This window comes from Oncorhynchus gorbuscha, linkage group LG01 (assembly GCF_021184085.1).
Source record: "Oncorhynchus gorbuscha isolate QuinsamMale2020 ecotype Even-year linkage group LG01, OgorEven_v1.0, whole genome shotgun sequence".
Lineage (NCBI taxonomy): Eukaryota > Metazoa > Chordata > Actinopteri > Salmoniformes > Salmonidae > Oncorhynchus > Oncorhynchus gorbuscha.
In genome coordinates, this window is record NC_060173.1 from 31,707,994 (window position 1) to 31,723,822 (window position 15,829).

The 15,829-nt window shown below is 43.3% G+C and overlaps 1 protein-coding gene across 1 annotated transcript in view; it reads left to right on the forward strand.

Moving 5' to 3' along the window:
* LOC124042114 (IQ motif and SEC7 domain-containing protein 3-like) overlaps nt 1-12,305 on the forward strand; it is a 33,983-nt gene extending 21,678 nt beyond the window's left edge. Inside the window, exons 7-15 of the mRNA XM_046360498.1 lie at nt 2,636-2,758; nt 3,794-3,960; nt 5,654-5,793; nt 6,780-6,911; nt 7,038-7,137; nt 7,581-7,739; nt 7,844-7,939; nt 8,023-8,066; nt 11,357-12,305. Coding sequence (XP_046216454.1) covers nt 2,636-2,758; nt 3,794-3,960; nt 5,654-5,793; nt 6,780-6,911; nt 7,038-7,137; nt 7,581-7,739; nt 7,844-7,939; nt 8,023-8,066; nt 11,357-11,818 — 1,423 coding nt within the window. The 3' untranslated portion in view covers nt 11,819-12,305. The remainder of the gene's footprint in view (nt 1-2,635; nt 2,759-3,793; nt 3,961-5,653; nt 5,794-6,779; nt 6,912-7,037; nt 7,138-7,580; nt 7,740-7,843; nt 7,940-8,022; nt 8,067-11,356) is intronic.
* Nucleotides 12,306-15,829: the final 3,524 nt, after the last annotated feature.

The following is a 15,829-nucleotide window of genomic DNA, read 5'->3' on the forward strand; positions in this document are numbered from 1 at the left end:
TTTCTCTTCTTTTCTCTCTACTCCCCCTCTCTTCTTTTCTCTCTACTCCCCTCTCTTCTTTTCTCTCTACTCCTCCTCTCCTCTTTTCTCTCTACTCCCCTCTCTTCTTTTCTCTCTACTCCTCCTCTCTTCTTTTCTCTCTACTCCTCCTCTCCTCTTTTCTCTCTACTCCCCTCTCTTCTTTTCTCTCTACCCCTCCTCTCTCCTTTTCTTTTCTCTTCTTTTCTCTCTACTCCTCCTCTCTTCTTTTCTCTCTACCCCTCCTCTCTCCTTTTCTTTTCTCTTCTTTTCTCTCTACTCCCCCTCTCTTCTTTTCTCTCTACTCCCCTCTCTTCTTTTCTCTCTACTCCCCCTCTCTTCTTTTCTCTCTACTCCCCCTCTCTTCTTTTCTCCCTACTCCCCCTCTCTTCTTTTCTCTCTACTCCTCCTCTCTTCTTTTCTCTCTACCCCTCCTCTCTCCTTTTCTTTTCTCTTATTTTCTCTCTACTCCTCCTCTCTTCTTTTCTCTCTACTCCCCCTCTCCTCTTTTCTCTCTACTCCCCTCTCTTCTTTCTCTCTACCCCTCCTCTCTCCTTTTCTTTTCTCTTCTTTTCTCTCTACTCCTCCTCTCTTCTTTTCTCTCTACTCCCCCTCTCTTATTTTCTTTCTACTCCCCCTCTCTTCTTTTCTCTCTACCCCCTCTCCTATTTTCTCTCTACTCCTCCTCTCTTCTTTTCTCTCTACCCCTCCTCTCTCCTTTTCTTTTCTCTTCTTTTCTCTACTCCTCCTCTCTTCTTTTCTCTCTACCCCTCCTCTCTCCCTTTCTTTTCTCTTCTTTTCTCTCTACTCCCCTCTCTTCTTTTCTCTCTACTCCCCCTCTCTTCTTTTCTCTCTACCCCTCCTCTCTCCTTTTCTTTTCTCTTCTTTTCTCTCTACTCCCCCTCTCTTCTTTTCTCTCTACTCCTCCTCTCCTCTTTTCTCTCTACTCCCCTCTCTTCTTTTCTCTCTACCCCTCCTCTCTCCTTTTCTTTTCTCTTCTTTTCTCTCTACTCCTCCTCTCTTCTTTTCTCTCTACCCCTCCTCTCTCCTTTTCTTTTCTCTTCTTTTCTCTCTACTCCTCCTCTCTTCTTTTCTCTCTACCCCTCCTCTCTCCTTTTCTTTTCTCTTCTTTTCTCTCTACTCCCCCTCTCTTCTTTTCTCTCTACTCCCTCTCTTCTTTTCTCTCTACTCCCCCTCTCTTCTTTTCTCTCTACTCCCCCTCTCTTCTTTTCTCCCTACTCCCCCTCTCTTCTTTTCTCTCTACTCCTCCTCTCTTCTTTTCTCTCTACCCCTCCTCTCTCCTTTTCTTTTCTCTTATTTTCTCTCTACTCCTCCTCTCTTCTTTTCTCTCTACTCCCCCTCTCCTCTTTTCTCTCTACTCCCCTCTCTTCTTTCTCTCTACCCCTCCTCTCTCCTTTTCTTTTCTCTTCTTTTCTCTCTACTCCTCCTCTCTTCTTTTCTCTCTACTCCCCCTCTCTTATTTTCTTTCTACTCCCCCTCTCTTCTTTTCTCTCTACCCCCCTCTCCTATTTTCTCTCTACTCTTCCTCTCTTCTTTTCTCTCTACCCCTCCTCTCTCCTTTTCTTTTCTCTTCTTTTCTCTACTCCTCCTCTCTTCTTTTCTCTCTACCCCTCCTCTCTCCCTTTCTTTTCTCTTCTTTTCTCTCTACTCCCCTCTCTTCTTTTCTCTCTACTCCCCCTCTCTTCTTTTCTCTCTACCCCTCCTCTCTCCTTTTCTTTTCTCTTCTTTTCTCTCTACTCCCCCTCTCTTCTTTTCTCTCTACTCCTCCTCTCCTCTTTTCTCTCTACTCCCCTCTCTTCTTTTCTCTCTACCCCTCCTCTCTCCTTTTCTTTTCTCTTCTTTTCTCTCTACTCCTCCTCTCTTCTTTTCTCTCTACTCCTCCTCTCTTCTTTTCTCCCTACTCCCCCTCTCTCCGTTTCTCTTCTTTTCTCTCTACTCCCCCTCTCTTCTTTTCTCTCTACTCCCCTCTCTTCTTTTTCTCTCTACTCCCCCTCTCTTCTTTTCTCTCTACTCCCCCTCTCTTCTTTTCTCTCTACTCCCCCTCTCTTCTTTTCTCTCTACTCCCACTCTCTTCTTTTCTCTCTACTCCCCCTCTCTTATTTTCTTTCTACTCCCCCTCTCTTATTTTCTCTCTACTCCCCCTCTCTTCTTTTCTCTCTACTCCCCCTCTCTTGTTTTCTCTCTACTCCCCCTCTCTTCTTTTCTCTCTACTCCCCCTCTCTTCTTTTCTCTCTACTCCCCCTCTCTTATTTTCTCTCTACTCCCCCTCTCTTATTTTCTCTCTACTCCCCCTCTCTTCCTTTCTTTTATTTTCTCTATACTCCCCCCTCTATCTCCCTTTCTTTTCCTTTATCCTTTGGGAGGAATATGTACTGTATAAGCACTTGTTAAGTGTGTGAGTCAATTTGTGCGTGTGTGTGCGTTTTCGAGGTCAGTGCTTCTGTAATGAAACTATGATTGAAAAAGGGGGAAAAAACGCCAAGAGCAGTTGTACACCCACCCTCTCTCACCCTCAGACACAAACACACAAAACAATGATGTCAACGGTGACATGAGAGAGACATACACAACTAACCTCTTCTCCCCCTGTCTCTAGCTGTGTGGTCGATGAGATGGACTTCTCTGGGATGGAGCTGGACGAGGCTCTGAGGAAGTTCCAGGCTCACATCAGAGTCCAGGGAGAGGCCCAGAAGGTGGAGAGACTCATTGAAGCTTTCAGGTCAGACCCATCAACCAATCACATCATACCCTCAGATTGATCAGCATATCAGGGTTACACCAGGGGCAGACAATCTGGTTCTAGGGTATCACAAACAGCAAGTCCAACCTAGCACCACACCTGACCTGATTACTAAAAACTTCAGCAACTGAGCCAATCAATATCAGTAACGAGCTACATTCCAGCTGCCTAGTGGTTTCCCAGGTCTAAAACAACAAGTGTCCTGCCTACAGGACCATGGTTTTAAGCTGTAGGGACAAAGTCCAACCTATCTGGGAGGGGGTAGTAAGATAGACAAGAAGTTACGGGAGTGTCATCTGTCATAAGGGTGACATAGAGTGACATAAGAAGTTAGTTTAATGGAGGAATTATTCCGTGCCAGCAGGTAAGCATCTCTCATATGCAGATGTGAAGATAAGAAAACTAGCTGGTGTAGAAATAACTTTGTTACGTAATCACACACACACAAACGGATCATTCCCAGTGTCAGAGTATTTGATGTGCAGCAGGAATCTCAGGAAACTGGACACTGACAAAGTGTATGTGTGTATATGCTTGGGAGGAGGGTTATACCGTACATCTCTTGTCAGGATGTAAGAAGCCACAAGTGAACAGTATTAATGTCTGAAGTTGAGTTACTAGCTAATGATGGAGAAACTGTTTGTTTCTGAGACCATTACAGCAGAAAACAGCTTTTTGTCTCTTTTTCTTTCTTTCACTCTCTCTTTTTCACTGCTCCCCTTCCCCCTGTCAGAGGTACTGCACAGATGTAGGATCTTCATTTGAGCCAGGAAAATAATCCAGCTGCAACAGAAAATGTGAATTACTATATGGATTACAATTATTGGAATTTCTTTGCAGGGGTTTATACATTTTCTCTTAGGGCAAATCAAGTCTGACATTCTAAAGTGGAAATTACTAAGTTTAGAAGTATTTTTAAACCTTGAATACATTACAGGTTTGCTAAATTCTCAGCAACAAAAGAGTATGTGTCGATACCTCTCTCTCCATCTCTCTACCTGTCCACCTCTACAGTCAGAGGTACTGCATGTGTAATCCTGAGGTGGTGCAGCAGTTCCATAACCCAGACACCATCTTCATCCTGGCCTTTGCTGTGGTCCTCCTCAACACTGACATGTACTCCCCTAACATCAAACCTCAACGCAAGATGGGCCTCAACGATTTCATACGCAACCTACGAGGTGACTGGGTGTCTGTGTGTGTGTCTGTTGTCAACAAACAGGGCCTAGCTTGTTAGGGGAGTTGTGTCTTTGTTTAGTTCTTCCTTCGGTGTGATTTCTGTGCCTACTGATAAAAGAACGAATCAAAATAATACAAACCCCACAGTGTGTGTGTGTGTGTGTGTGTGTGTGTGTGTGTGTGTGTGTGTGTGTGTGTGTGTGTGTGTGTGTGTGTGTGTGTGTGTGTGTGTGTGTGTGTGTGTGTGTGTGTGTGTGTGTGTGTGTGTGTGTGTGTCGGTGTCGGTGTCGGTGTGTGTGTGTGTGTGTGTGTGTGTGTGTGTGTGTGTGTGTGTGTGTGTGTGTGTGTGTGTGTGTGTGTGTGTGTGTGTGTGTGTGTGTGTGTGTGTGTGTGTGTGTGTTGGTGTCGGTGTGTGTGTGTCGTGTGTGTGTGTGTGTGTGTGTGTGTGTGTGTGTGTGTGTGTGTGTGTGTGTGTGTGTGTGTGTGTGTGTGTGTGTGTGTGTGTGTGTGTGTGTGTGTGTGTGTGTGTGTGTGTGTGTGTGTCGGTGTGTGTGTGTGTGTGTGTTTATGAGTGTGACTCAGTATAATGAGCTGCAGAAGCCTTGCAACATTTATGACAGCGTTTCTGAGACACTGGAGGGGTTATTTATAGAACTGACACACAATGCTTTGAATATTTTAAAACAACACATGACCCTTTTCATCTGGACTGGCCCATATCATTAGAGTGGCAAGATCAGGGCTCGTCAGTGTAGAGAACACACCAAACCAGGGACAAGTGAGAGAAGGCTGAGGGCTGGAACATCCCTAACTCCTAAATAAATAATTAAAGTTGCATATTTAAAGTGGCATTATTAGAACATGAGGAGTAATGTTCTAATAATGCCACTTTAAAAATTACACTTTAATAATGTTTACATATCTTGCATTACTCATCTCATATGTATATCTGCATTTTATACCATCTATTGCATCTTGCCAACACCACTGTGTCATTGCTCATCCATATGTTTAAATGTATATATTCTTATTCCATTCCTTTATTTAGATTTGTGTGTATGCACACATGACTGTAAGTCGCTTTGGATAAAAGCGTCCGCTAAATGGCATATATTATTATTATTATTATATTATATTATTATTATATTATTATATTATTTATATATTATATTATTATTATTATATTTATTATATATTATTATATTATTATATTATATATTATTATATATTATTATATTATTATTATATTATTATTATTATTATATTATTATTTATTATATATTATTATATATTATATTTATTATATTGTATTAGGTATCTGTTGTGGAATTGTTTGATATTACTTGTTAGATTTTGCTGCACTGTCAGAACTAGAAGCACAAGCATTTTGCTACACTCGCAATAACATCTGCTAACCATGTGTATGTGACCAATACAATTTGATTTGATTTGATTTTGGAATGGGGGCTTCTCTCCTGACTGGAACACAACACAAGGTCTCCCTCTAGTGGTGAGATAGAGCCACAGCATATCTACTGTTGACAGATAGGGATGCTACTAACTACCAGGCAATCCTGTCCTGTCCTGCAACGAGTCTAAACCAGGGATGGAGTAAATTCAGCTATTACTTTATTTTGTGAATTTCCTCTGTAGTTCCTCCTGTGTGACTAGTAGTGTGTGTCCCTGTTCCCTTAGGAGTGGACGACGGAGCAGACATCCCCAGGGAGATGGTGACAGGGATCTATGAGAGGACCCAGCAGAGAGAGCTACGCTCCAACGAAGACCACGTCACCTACGTCAGCCGTGTGGAACAGTCCATACTGGGCATGAAGACGGTGAGTTGGTGGGTTTGGGTGTGTGTGTGTCAGATAGCTAGACAGAAAGTGAGAGGGAGAGAGAGAGTGGTGTGTGTGTGTGTTGTGTGTCTGAAAGAGAGATGGAGAGAGAGTAAGAGAGTTTGAGGGAGAGGTGTGTGCATGTGTGTGAGAGAGTGGTGAGTGTGTGTGTGTGTGTTAACCCCATGGTGTGTGTGTTAACCTCATGGTATGTGTATGTGTGTTAAACCCATGGTGTGTGTGTTAACCTCATGGTATGTGTATGTGTGTTAAACCCATGGTGTGTGTGTGCTTGTTAACTCCATAGTGTGTGTGTTAACCTCATGGTATGTGTATGTGTGTTAAACCCATGGTGTGTGTGTGCTTGTTAACTCCATAGTGTGTGTGTTAACCTCATGGTATGTGTATGTGTGTTAAACCCATGGTGTGTGTGTGCTTGTTAACTCCATAGTGTGTGTGTTAATCCCATGATGCGTGTGTGTTAAACCCATGGTGTATGTGTGTGTTAACCTCATGGTGTGTGTATATGTGTGTGTTTAGCCCATGGTGTGTGTGTTAACCCCATGGAGTGTGTGTTTGTTAAGCCCGTGGTATGTGTTTGTTAAGCCCGTGGTGTGTGTGTGGGTTAACCCCATGGTGTGTGTGTGTTAACCCCATGGTGTGTGTGTTTGTTAAGCCCGTGGTGTGTGTGTTTGTTAAGCCCGTGGTGTGTGTGTGGGTTAAACCCATGCTGTGTGTGGGTTAACCCCATGGTGTGTGTGTGTGTGTGTTAAGCCCGTGGTGTGTGTGTGGGTTAACCCCATGGTGTGTGGGTTAACCCCATGGTGTGTGTGTGTGTGTTAAGCCCATGGTGTGTGTTTTTTAACCCCATGGTCTGTGTGTGTTTAGCCCATGGTGTGTGTGGGTGTGTTAACCTCATGGTGTGTGTGTTTAGCCTGTGGTGTGTGTGTGTTTAGCCCATGATGTGTGTGTGTGTTTCTTTGTAGAATCTGTCTGTGCCCCACCGTAGGCTGGTGTGCTGCTGTCGTCTGTTTGAGGTGGCAGACTTCAACAAACCCCTGAAACAGAAACTGGCCAACACCCAGAGAGAGGTGTTCCTGTTCAACGACCTCATACTTGTGAGAACACACACAAGCACGCACCCGCATACACACGCATGCGAGTAGTGTTATTTTGTGTAGTAACAGTATGTGTATGTGTACTGATGGTATAGCTTATGTTCATTCTGCTATTTCCTCACACAGATCCTGAAGCTGTGTCCCAAGAAGAAGACTTCTGCCTCCTACACCTTCTGTAAAGCCATGGGTCTACTGGGCATGCAATTCCACCTCTTCAGTAACGAATGTAATTTCTATACTATTACTACTACTACTACCACTACTACCACTAATACTACTACCACTACTACCACTACTACTACTACTACCACTACTACCACTACTACCACTACTACTACTACTACCACTACTACCACTACTACTACCACTACTACTACTACTACTACTACTACTACTGTCCAATACTACTACTACTACCACTACTACTACTACTGTACTATAACACTGTACTTCTACATACATAGCTAATTATGAGCTGTGACATTGTCCAGAGTCCAGACTATATATGTGTGTGTGTGTGTGTGTGTGTGTGTGTGTGTGTGTGTGTGTGTGTGTGTGTGTGTGTGTGTGTGTGTGTGTGTGTGTGTGTGTGTGTGTGTGTGTGTGTGTGTGTGTGTGTGTGTGTGTGTGTGTGTGTGTGTGTGTGTGTGTGTGTGTGTGTGTGTCCAGACTATGCTCATGGCATCACCATGTTGAGTCCGTTCTCGTCAGAGAAGAAGCAGATGGTGAGTTTCTGCTCCCCCAGTGGAGAGGAGCTCAGGAAGTTCACAGAGGAGCTACGAGAGTCCATCACTGAGGTCAACGAGATGGAGCAGATACACATTCAATGTGAGCACACGCACACGCACACGCACATGCACACGCACACGCACACACACACGCACACGCACACACACTTTATGTAATATATGGTCATATATCACTGTCTACAGGGGAGCTGAAGAGAGAACAGGGGGTGCAGACTCACACCCCCCACACCAACGGAGGACAGATGGGCACACTCAGTCGACACACGGGATCCCCCACAGGTAACAGACAAACACTAAGTTAGCAACTAGCACCACACACCACTCTGTGTCTCTGAGTGTCACTTCTGTGTTTCTCCCCTCAGCCCAGAAAGATCTGTATGACAAGACTAGCAACAACACTGTGGAGGTGAGTCACATGCACACAGTGTATTTTTGTTAGCAACGATACAGACAGGTGAGGAGTAAAGGAGACCCTCGCCATCTCCCTCCAGCTCTGTGTGACTCAGAGCGACACAGCCACAACTGTAGGGCTAGATTTATCCTTCAGCTTTCTGCTAACAGGGGGCAGTAATGAACTATTAGCCACCTGCTAATGCACGGTGAGCTATTAGCCTCCTGCTAATGCACGGTGAGCTATTAGCCTCCTGCTAACAGAACATCTGCTTCCCAGCCATCATAAGCTTTTCTAAGCCCTGTTGGCCCTGCTAGAAAACCATCTCCATGGCCAGACTCAGGGTTGATGCGCGTGTCTGTGTATGCATGCATGAGTATGATTTTTAAAATGGCGCTGGAGGAGATTGCTGCCGTTTTACGGGCTCCTAACCAGTTGTGCTATTGTGTGTTTTTTTGCATTATTTGTAACTTATTTTGTACATAATGTTTCTGCCACCATCTCTTATGACCGAAAAGAGCTTCTGGATATCAGAACAGCGATTACCCACCTCGTAACGAGTCGGACACGAAGGATTTACTTCAGACACCAGACAAGGCCCAAATCCCCGTCATTTGCATGAAGAAGAGACGGAGATATAGGTCGGGGTGCCTTATAAGAAGGCGAGTGGGTAACCTCCTCTAACATCAATCCTATTAGCCAACGTGCAATCAATCATTGGATAATAAACTGGATGAGCTCGGATCAAGACTTTCCTATCAACGGGACATTAAAAACTGTAATATTTTATGTTTCACCCATTTGTGGTTGAATGACGACATGGATAACATACAGCTGACTGGGTTTTCCGTGCATCGGCAAGATAGAACAGATAGACAAGGGGTGGCGGTCTGTGTCTATTTGTCAATAAAAGCTGGTGCACAAAGTCTAATATTAATGAAGTTTCAAGGTTTTACTCACCTAATAATATATAATATATGCCATTTAGCAGACGCTTTTATCCAAAGCGACTTACAGTCATGTGTGCATACATTCTACGTATGGGTGGTCTGAGGTAGAGTATCTCAGCTCTATACCACACTATGTACTAAGAGAGTTTTCATCTATATATTTCATAGCTGTCTACTTACCACCACAAACCAATGCAAAAAAATGCTCATCCAGAGGTGGCGCTCCTAGTGGCCGGGACTTTAATGCAGGGAAACTTAAATCCATTTTACTTCATTTCTACCAGCATGTTACATTTTCAACCAGAGAAAACTCTAGACCACCTTTACTCCACACTCAGAGACGTGTACAAAGCACTCCCTAGCCCTCCAATTGGCAAATCTGACCATAAATATATCCTCCTGATTCCTGCTTACAAGCAAAAACTAAAGCAGGAAGTACCAGTGACACGCATAATATGGAAGTGGCCAGATGACGCAGATGCTAAGCTACAGGACTATTTTGCTAGTACAGACTGGAATATGTTCTGGGATTCTTCCGATGGCATTGAGGAGTTCACCACATCAGTCACTGGCTTCATCAATAAGTGCATTGATGATGTCATCCCCACAGCGACCATACGTACATACCCCAACCAGAAGTCAAGGATTACATGCAACATTTGCACTGAGCTAAAGGGTAGAGCTGCCGCTTTCAAGGAACGGGACTCTAACCCGGACGCTGATAAGAAATCCCGCTATGCCCTCCGATGAAGGCAAAGCGTCAATACAGGACTAAGATTGAATCCTACTACAACGGCTTCAACAGTCGTCGAGGTGGTAGGGCTTGTAAACTATTACAGACTACAAAGGGAAGCACAGCCGTGAGCTGCCCAGTGACTACCAGACAAGCTGAATTACTTCTATGCGCCTTCAAGGCAAGCAACACTGAGGCATGCATGAGAGCACCAGCTGTTCCGGATGACTGTGTGATCAAGCTCTCCGTAGCCGATGTGAGTATGAGCGATAAACAGGTCAACATTCACAAGGCCGGAGGGCCAAATGGATTACCAGGACGTATACTCCGAACATGCACTGACCAACTGACAAGTGTCTTCACTGACATTTTCAACTTGTCCCTGACTGAGTCTGTAATAGTAACATATTTCAAGCAGACCATCATAGTCCATGTGCCCAAGAACACCAAGGTAACCTGCCTAAATGACTAACGCCCTGTAGCACTCACGCCTGTAGTCATGAAGTGCTTTGAAAGGCTGGTCATGACTCACATCAACACCATTATCCCAGACACCCTAGACCCACTCCAATTTGCATATCGCCCCAACAGATCCACTGATGACGCAATCTCTATTGCACTCCACACTGCCCTTTCCCACATGGACAAAAGGAACACCTACGTGAGAATGCTATTCATTGACTACAGCAACACTGAAGCATGCATGAGAGCACCATTAGTTCAACACAACAGTGCCTTCAAAGCTCATAATTAAGCTAAGGATCCTGGAATTAAACATCCCTCTCTGCAACTGAATCCTGGAATTCCTGACAGGCCCCAGGTGGTAAGGGTAAGGAACAACACATCTGCCACGCTGATCCTCAACACGGGAGCCCCTCAGGGGTGCGTGCTTAGTCCCCTCTGTACTCCCTGTTCACCCATTACTGCATGGCCATTCTCATACATATTACCTCAATTACCTCAACTAACCGGTGCTCCTGAACATTGACTCTGTACCGGTACCCCCTGTATATAGCCTTGTTACTGTTATTTTATGGTTTCTCTTTAATTTCAATGTTTTATTGTTTTCTTCAGTTTATTTAGTAAATACTTTCTTAACACTTATTTTTTCTTAAAACTGCATTGTTTAGTTCAGGTTTTCTAAGGAAGCATTTCACTGTAATGTGTACACCGGTTGTATTCAGCGCATGTGAAAAATACAATTTGATTTGATTTAAATCGAGCCCAGTTACTCCACTCTAAATGACCTCTCTACAGAACTAGCAGCTCCCAACCCAACCTTCTCACCAAGCCCTAACTCTTAGTCAGTCCTTTAGAGTTGCATATATCTTGGCAGCAGGTAGCATAGTGGTTAAGAGAGTTGGGCCAGTAACCGAAAGGTCACTGATTCTAATCCCGAGCCGACTTGGTGAAAAATCTGTCAATGTGCCAATGCTCCTGTAAATGGCTGCGGATAAGAGTGTCTGCTAAATGATGTAAATGTAAAAATCTTTGTTAGGGAGACATTGTGTGTGTGTTCGCTCCCTGCATGCTGCCATTGTGTCTAACCCACCAGAGGGCTGTTGTAGGCTGCGTTCAGGCTGGTAACTCCTCATGCCATTCTCTGGCTGTTTCTAAACTAGGTGTCAATTCACAATAGGCTGCTGCAGACCTACCACATGACCCAGGCCAGCCCTGATAGGCTGCTTCAGACCTACCATGTGACCAGTCCTGACTCCACCCAACTGGCTCTGGCAGCACCCCTGGCAATGCATAGCCCCACCCACCCTGGAGAACTCCGCCCAGACACCCTCATTCAATGCCAGCAGATCGTCAAGGTGATTGTTGTGGACCAGAGCGGCCAGGGGCGAATGGAAGCCTTCCTCAGTCAAGGAAGCCCCGCCTCCCACCACCGCCTCATCCAATCAGCGATGTCCACACCCGTACGGATCAGAGAGGGATCTGAGCCCCCTCTGCCTCCCCCTCCTCCCCCCTACAACCACCCCCACCAGTACTGTCCCCCCGACTCCCCCTACCCCCTTCCACACACCCTTCCTCACCCCCTGCGCAGACGCAACTCTAGTGGTTCCCGCAGCCTCGTCTGACATATGTCCCCTGATCCTACCACACCTAATCCTCTGTCCTCTGAACCTTTGTTAAACAGTGATATACTGGGAGAAACACACACAACACAAACACTCATAGACAAAGATAGAGAGGGAAAGGGTGAGACGAGGAAGGGAGGAAGAGAAAGAGGGAGGTAAGGAAGTCAGCTGAGAGAGAGGGAATAAGCCGAGAAATAGAGTGGGAGAAAATGGAGAGTTTTCAAATCGATATAAATTCAAAGTCATCTAACGATGTAATGTGTATTTTTGATTCTGATGTAGTTTTGACAACATTTCTAAAGATAGATTTTCTAATCTGACAGCTCTTGTGTCATCTGTACATATCTATATCTGTACCTGGCTTTAGAGGCACTGAGTTTGAAGGTAGGCCTTGAAATACATCCACAGGTACACCTCCAACTGACTCAAATTATGTCAATTAGCCTACCAGAAGCTTCTGAAGCCATGACATAATTTTCTGGAATTTTCCAAGCTGCTTAAAGGCAGTCAACTTGGTGTATGTAAACATCTGACCCACTGGAATTGTGATACAGTGAATTATAAGTGAATCTGTCTGTAAACAATTGTTGGAAAAATTACTTGTGTCATGCACAAAGTAGATGTCCTAACCGACTTGCCAAAACTATAGTTTGTTAATTAACAAGAGATTTGTGGAGTGGTTGAAAAACGAGTTTTAATGACTCCAACCTAAGTGTATGTAAACTTCTGACATCAACTATATCACCTCCTTCACATCATCAACTCTCACCTTTAGCTTTCCTCCATCACATCTTCAACTCTCACCTAGGGTTTTAGCTTTCCTCCATCACATCATTAACTCTCACCTAGGGTTTTAGCTTTCCTCCATCACATCATCAACTCTCACCTAGGGTTATAGCTTTCCTCAATAACATCATCAACTCTCACCTAGTGTTTTAGCTTTCCTCCATCACATCATCAACTCTCACCTAGGGTTATAGCTTTCCTCCATCACATCATCAACTCTCACCTAGGGTTTTAGCTTTCCTCCATCACATCATCAACTCTCACCTAGGGTTTTAGCTTTCCTCCATCACATCATCAACTCTCACCTAGGGTTTTAGCTTTCCTCCTTGGCACTCTGTGTTTTGTGTTATAAGATGATAATGAGATGCTAAAACGACTTTTGATCCTGAAGAAGTGAGTATGTCAGAGCAGCAGGGAGGGAAGACTGTTTCTCCTGAATCCTGGTTTACAGTGTCTGACTTCTATATCTGTGTGGGAGTGTGTGTGCATGTGAAGGTATCGGGGTGTTATAGTGTGTGACAGTGTGTGTGTGTGTGTGTGTGTGTGTGTGTGTGTGTGTGTGTGTGTGTGTGTGTGTGTGTGTGTGTGTGTGTGTGTGTGTGTGTGTGTGTGTGTGTGTGTGTGTGTGTGTGTGTGTGTGTGTGTGTGTGTGTGCGCGCGCGCGCTTGTATGCGGGCATGTGTGAATACCATTGTTATCATCTCTGAGGTTTTGTTACATGGGTCCAAGCCTCACACTCAGGTAAACACCAGTACTGACGACAATCTTATTTGATCTGCTACTTGTCAACTTTTAATCTTATTAATGACGTTCATATGATTAGTTCATAAAAACATTAACGTTGAATCTTATTAATTGATCATGTTCTAACATTCTAGCTTATTAGTCCTGTTGAATATTTAGTCTCACGTTGTGAATCTATACCCATTCTTTATCCATTCTCACATGATTAACCTGTTCTACTCTTCACTGGACTGCTTGTCCCACAGGGATGTATATACACAACAAGTACACACACACACACACACACACACACACACACACACACACACACACACACACACACACACACACACACACACACACACACACACACACACACACACACACACACACACACACACACACACACACACACACACACACACACACAGAGAGAGAGAGCATTAAACCAGAGAATGACTTACGATGTAAGATATTTGTCAGAGTATTACGTATTTTTGATTATTATTACTGATTGTGGTAACATCTCTTCCTTCCCCTCTCTCGGAGGGCTGTGACACGCGGTGACCCACTGAGGCTGTCCTCTAAGTATCGCACCATATTTTTGGAGTACAGAAGAATAATGGATATGTGTATATAGGTGATTTATAGATTTAACATAGAAATAACGGACACAGTGCTGATGTGTGTATTAATACAGAGGGGAGGAAATTGTATTTAACTTGGACAAGAAAATAAATCGATTTGTTTTTCCAACTATGGGCACAACAGAACTCACTGTTACCACGGGAGACAGAACAGGCACCATGGAAACATACACAGAGATGACATCACTAAATTATCATAGTTAGAGTTATAGTGGTTGTGATCGCGCTAACGTAAGCATTAGATGGTTTAGTGGAAAATAAGCAGGAATCATCGTAGACATTTTAGCATGTTCTAAAGCCCTTATATATTATCGCCCTAACCCTAGCTCTGAGTCTGGCTCACCTGTCCTTCTTGGAGATGTGTTACACTATTGAGCACCTGTGCACCGACACACTTATAAAGTATTTACTAAGAGAATATCATGTTTATAACAAGTGTTTACTACTGGAATATTTCTAAAGATTTGTTTGAAATTAATTAAAGAATAAAGTAGTTTGTACTCTGCCTTGAGTCCTGTGTGTGTGTGTGTGTGTTATACTGTACACACAGTTTCTCAGACTTTCTCAGGGTGTAATTTCATGTCCACTAAACAGCTCACATTGCACAAGATGACAGACAGACCAACAGAGAGATCGATCGATAGATATGCAGACTGATAAGGCAGACAGGTGAGTAGGGGAGTTGATTTTACTTGTCCAAAACACAGATGTAGAACACTCAGAGAAAATACATTAAATAAACCATAACACCCCACAAATAAATTATCCCCCAAACACGATGATAGTAACATAGTAACACGAGGATAGTAACATAGTAACACGATGATAGTAACATAGTAACACGATGATAGTAACATAGTAACACGATGATAGTAACATAGTAACACGATGATAGTAACATAGTAACACGATGATAGTAACATAGTAACACGATGATAGTAACATAGTAACACGATGATAGTAACATAGTAACACGATGATAGTAACATAGTAACACGATGATAGTAACATAGTCACACGATGATAGTAACATAGTAACACGATGATAGTAACATAGTAACACGATGATAGTAACATAGTAACACGATGATAGTAACATAGTAACACGATGATAGTAACATAGTAACACGATGATAGTAACATAGTAACACAGTGACACAAACAGATGAACACAGTGACAACACTTATTTGGCTGAACAACTTAAATGTACAAAAACATGATACAAGAATATAATAAAATACACAGTGGTATGACTAGTGCAAGATACCTGTATACTTACATGTGTGATATATATATCCTATATATTAGGGCTGTCAAATTAAGAACAAAAAATGTAATCGTGTTAATCGCAGGATTTGCTGTGATTAATCGGCATTGCTAAAATTGGGCTGTAATTTAAGATTATTCATACAAAAAGCATTACAAAAATATTGATGTCTTGATTTTGTCCAAAGTAACAATAATTCAAATCAGGTAAATTGATAAAACACATGTTCTTTAACCTCAATGTTAACTTGTTTGGACATCGCATTGTGGTTTTTAGCTGTATGCATGATGTATTTTGGATGTTTTCATTCTATTTTCAACACTTTCAGACGTGATTAAACGCGATAACAAAAAAAATGTGTACACTAAAATGACAAAAAGTGAACTTGAGTTAACTGGTTAACTCTGACAGCCCTACTATATATATATACACATGTATCTCCCACTCTTTCTGTTCTGCCTGACGACATTGAAAAGATGGAGGGCTCCAAGAGGGTTGCAATGCTGTGTTGATTCAGGCCAGGGAACCACCAGGTTCTGTTGGGTGGTTTTGACTCTCCTGCCAGAAAAGGGCAACTTCTCTCCTTC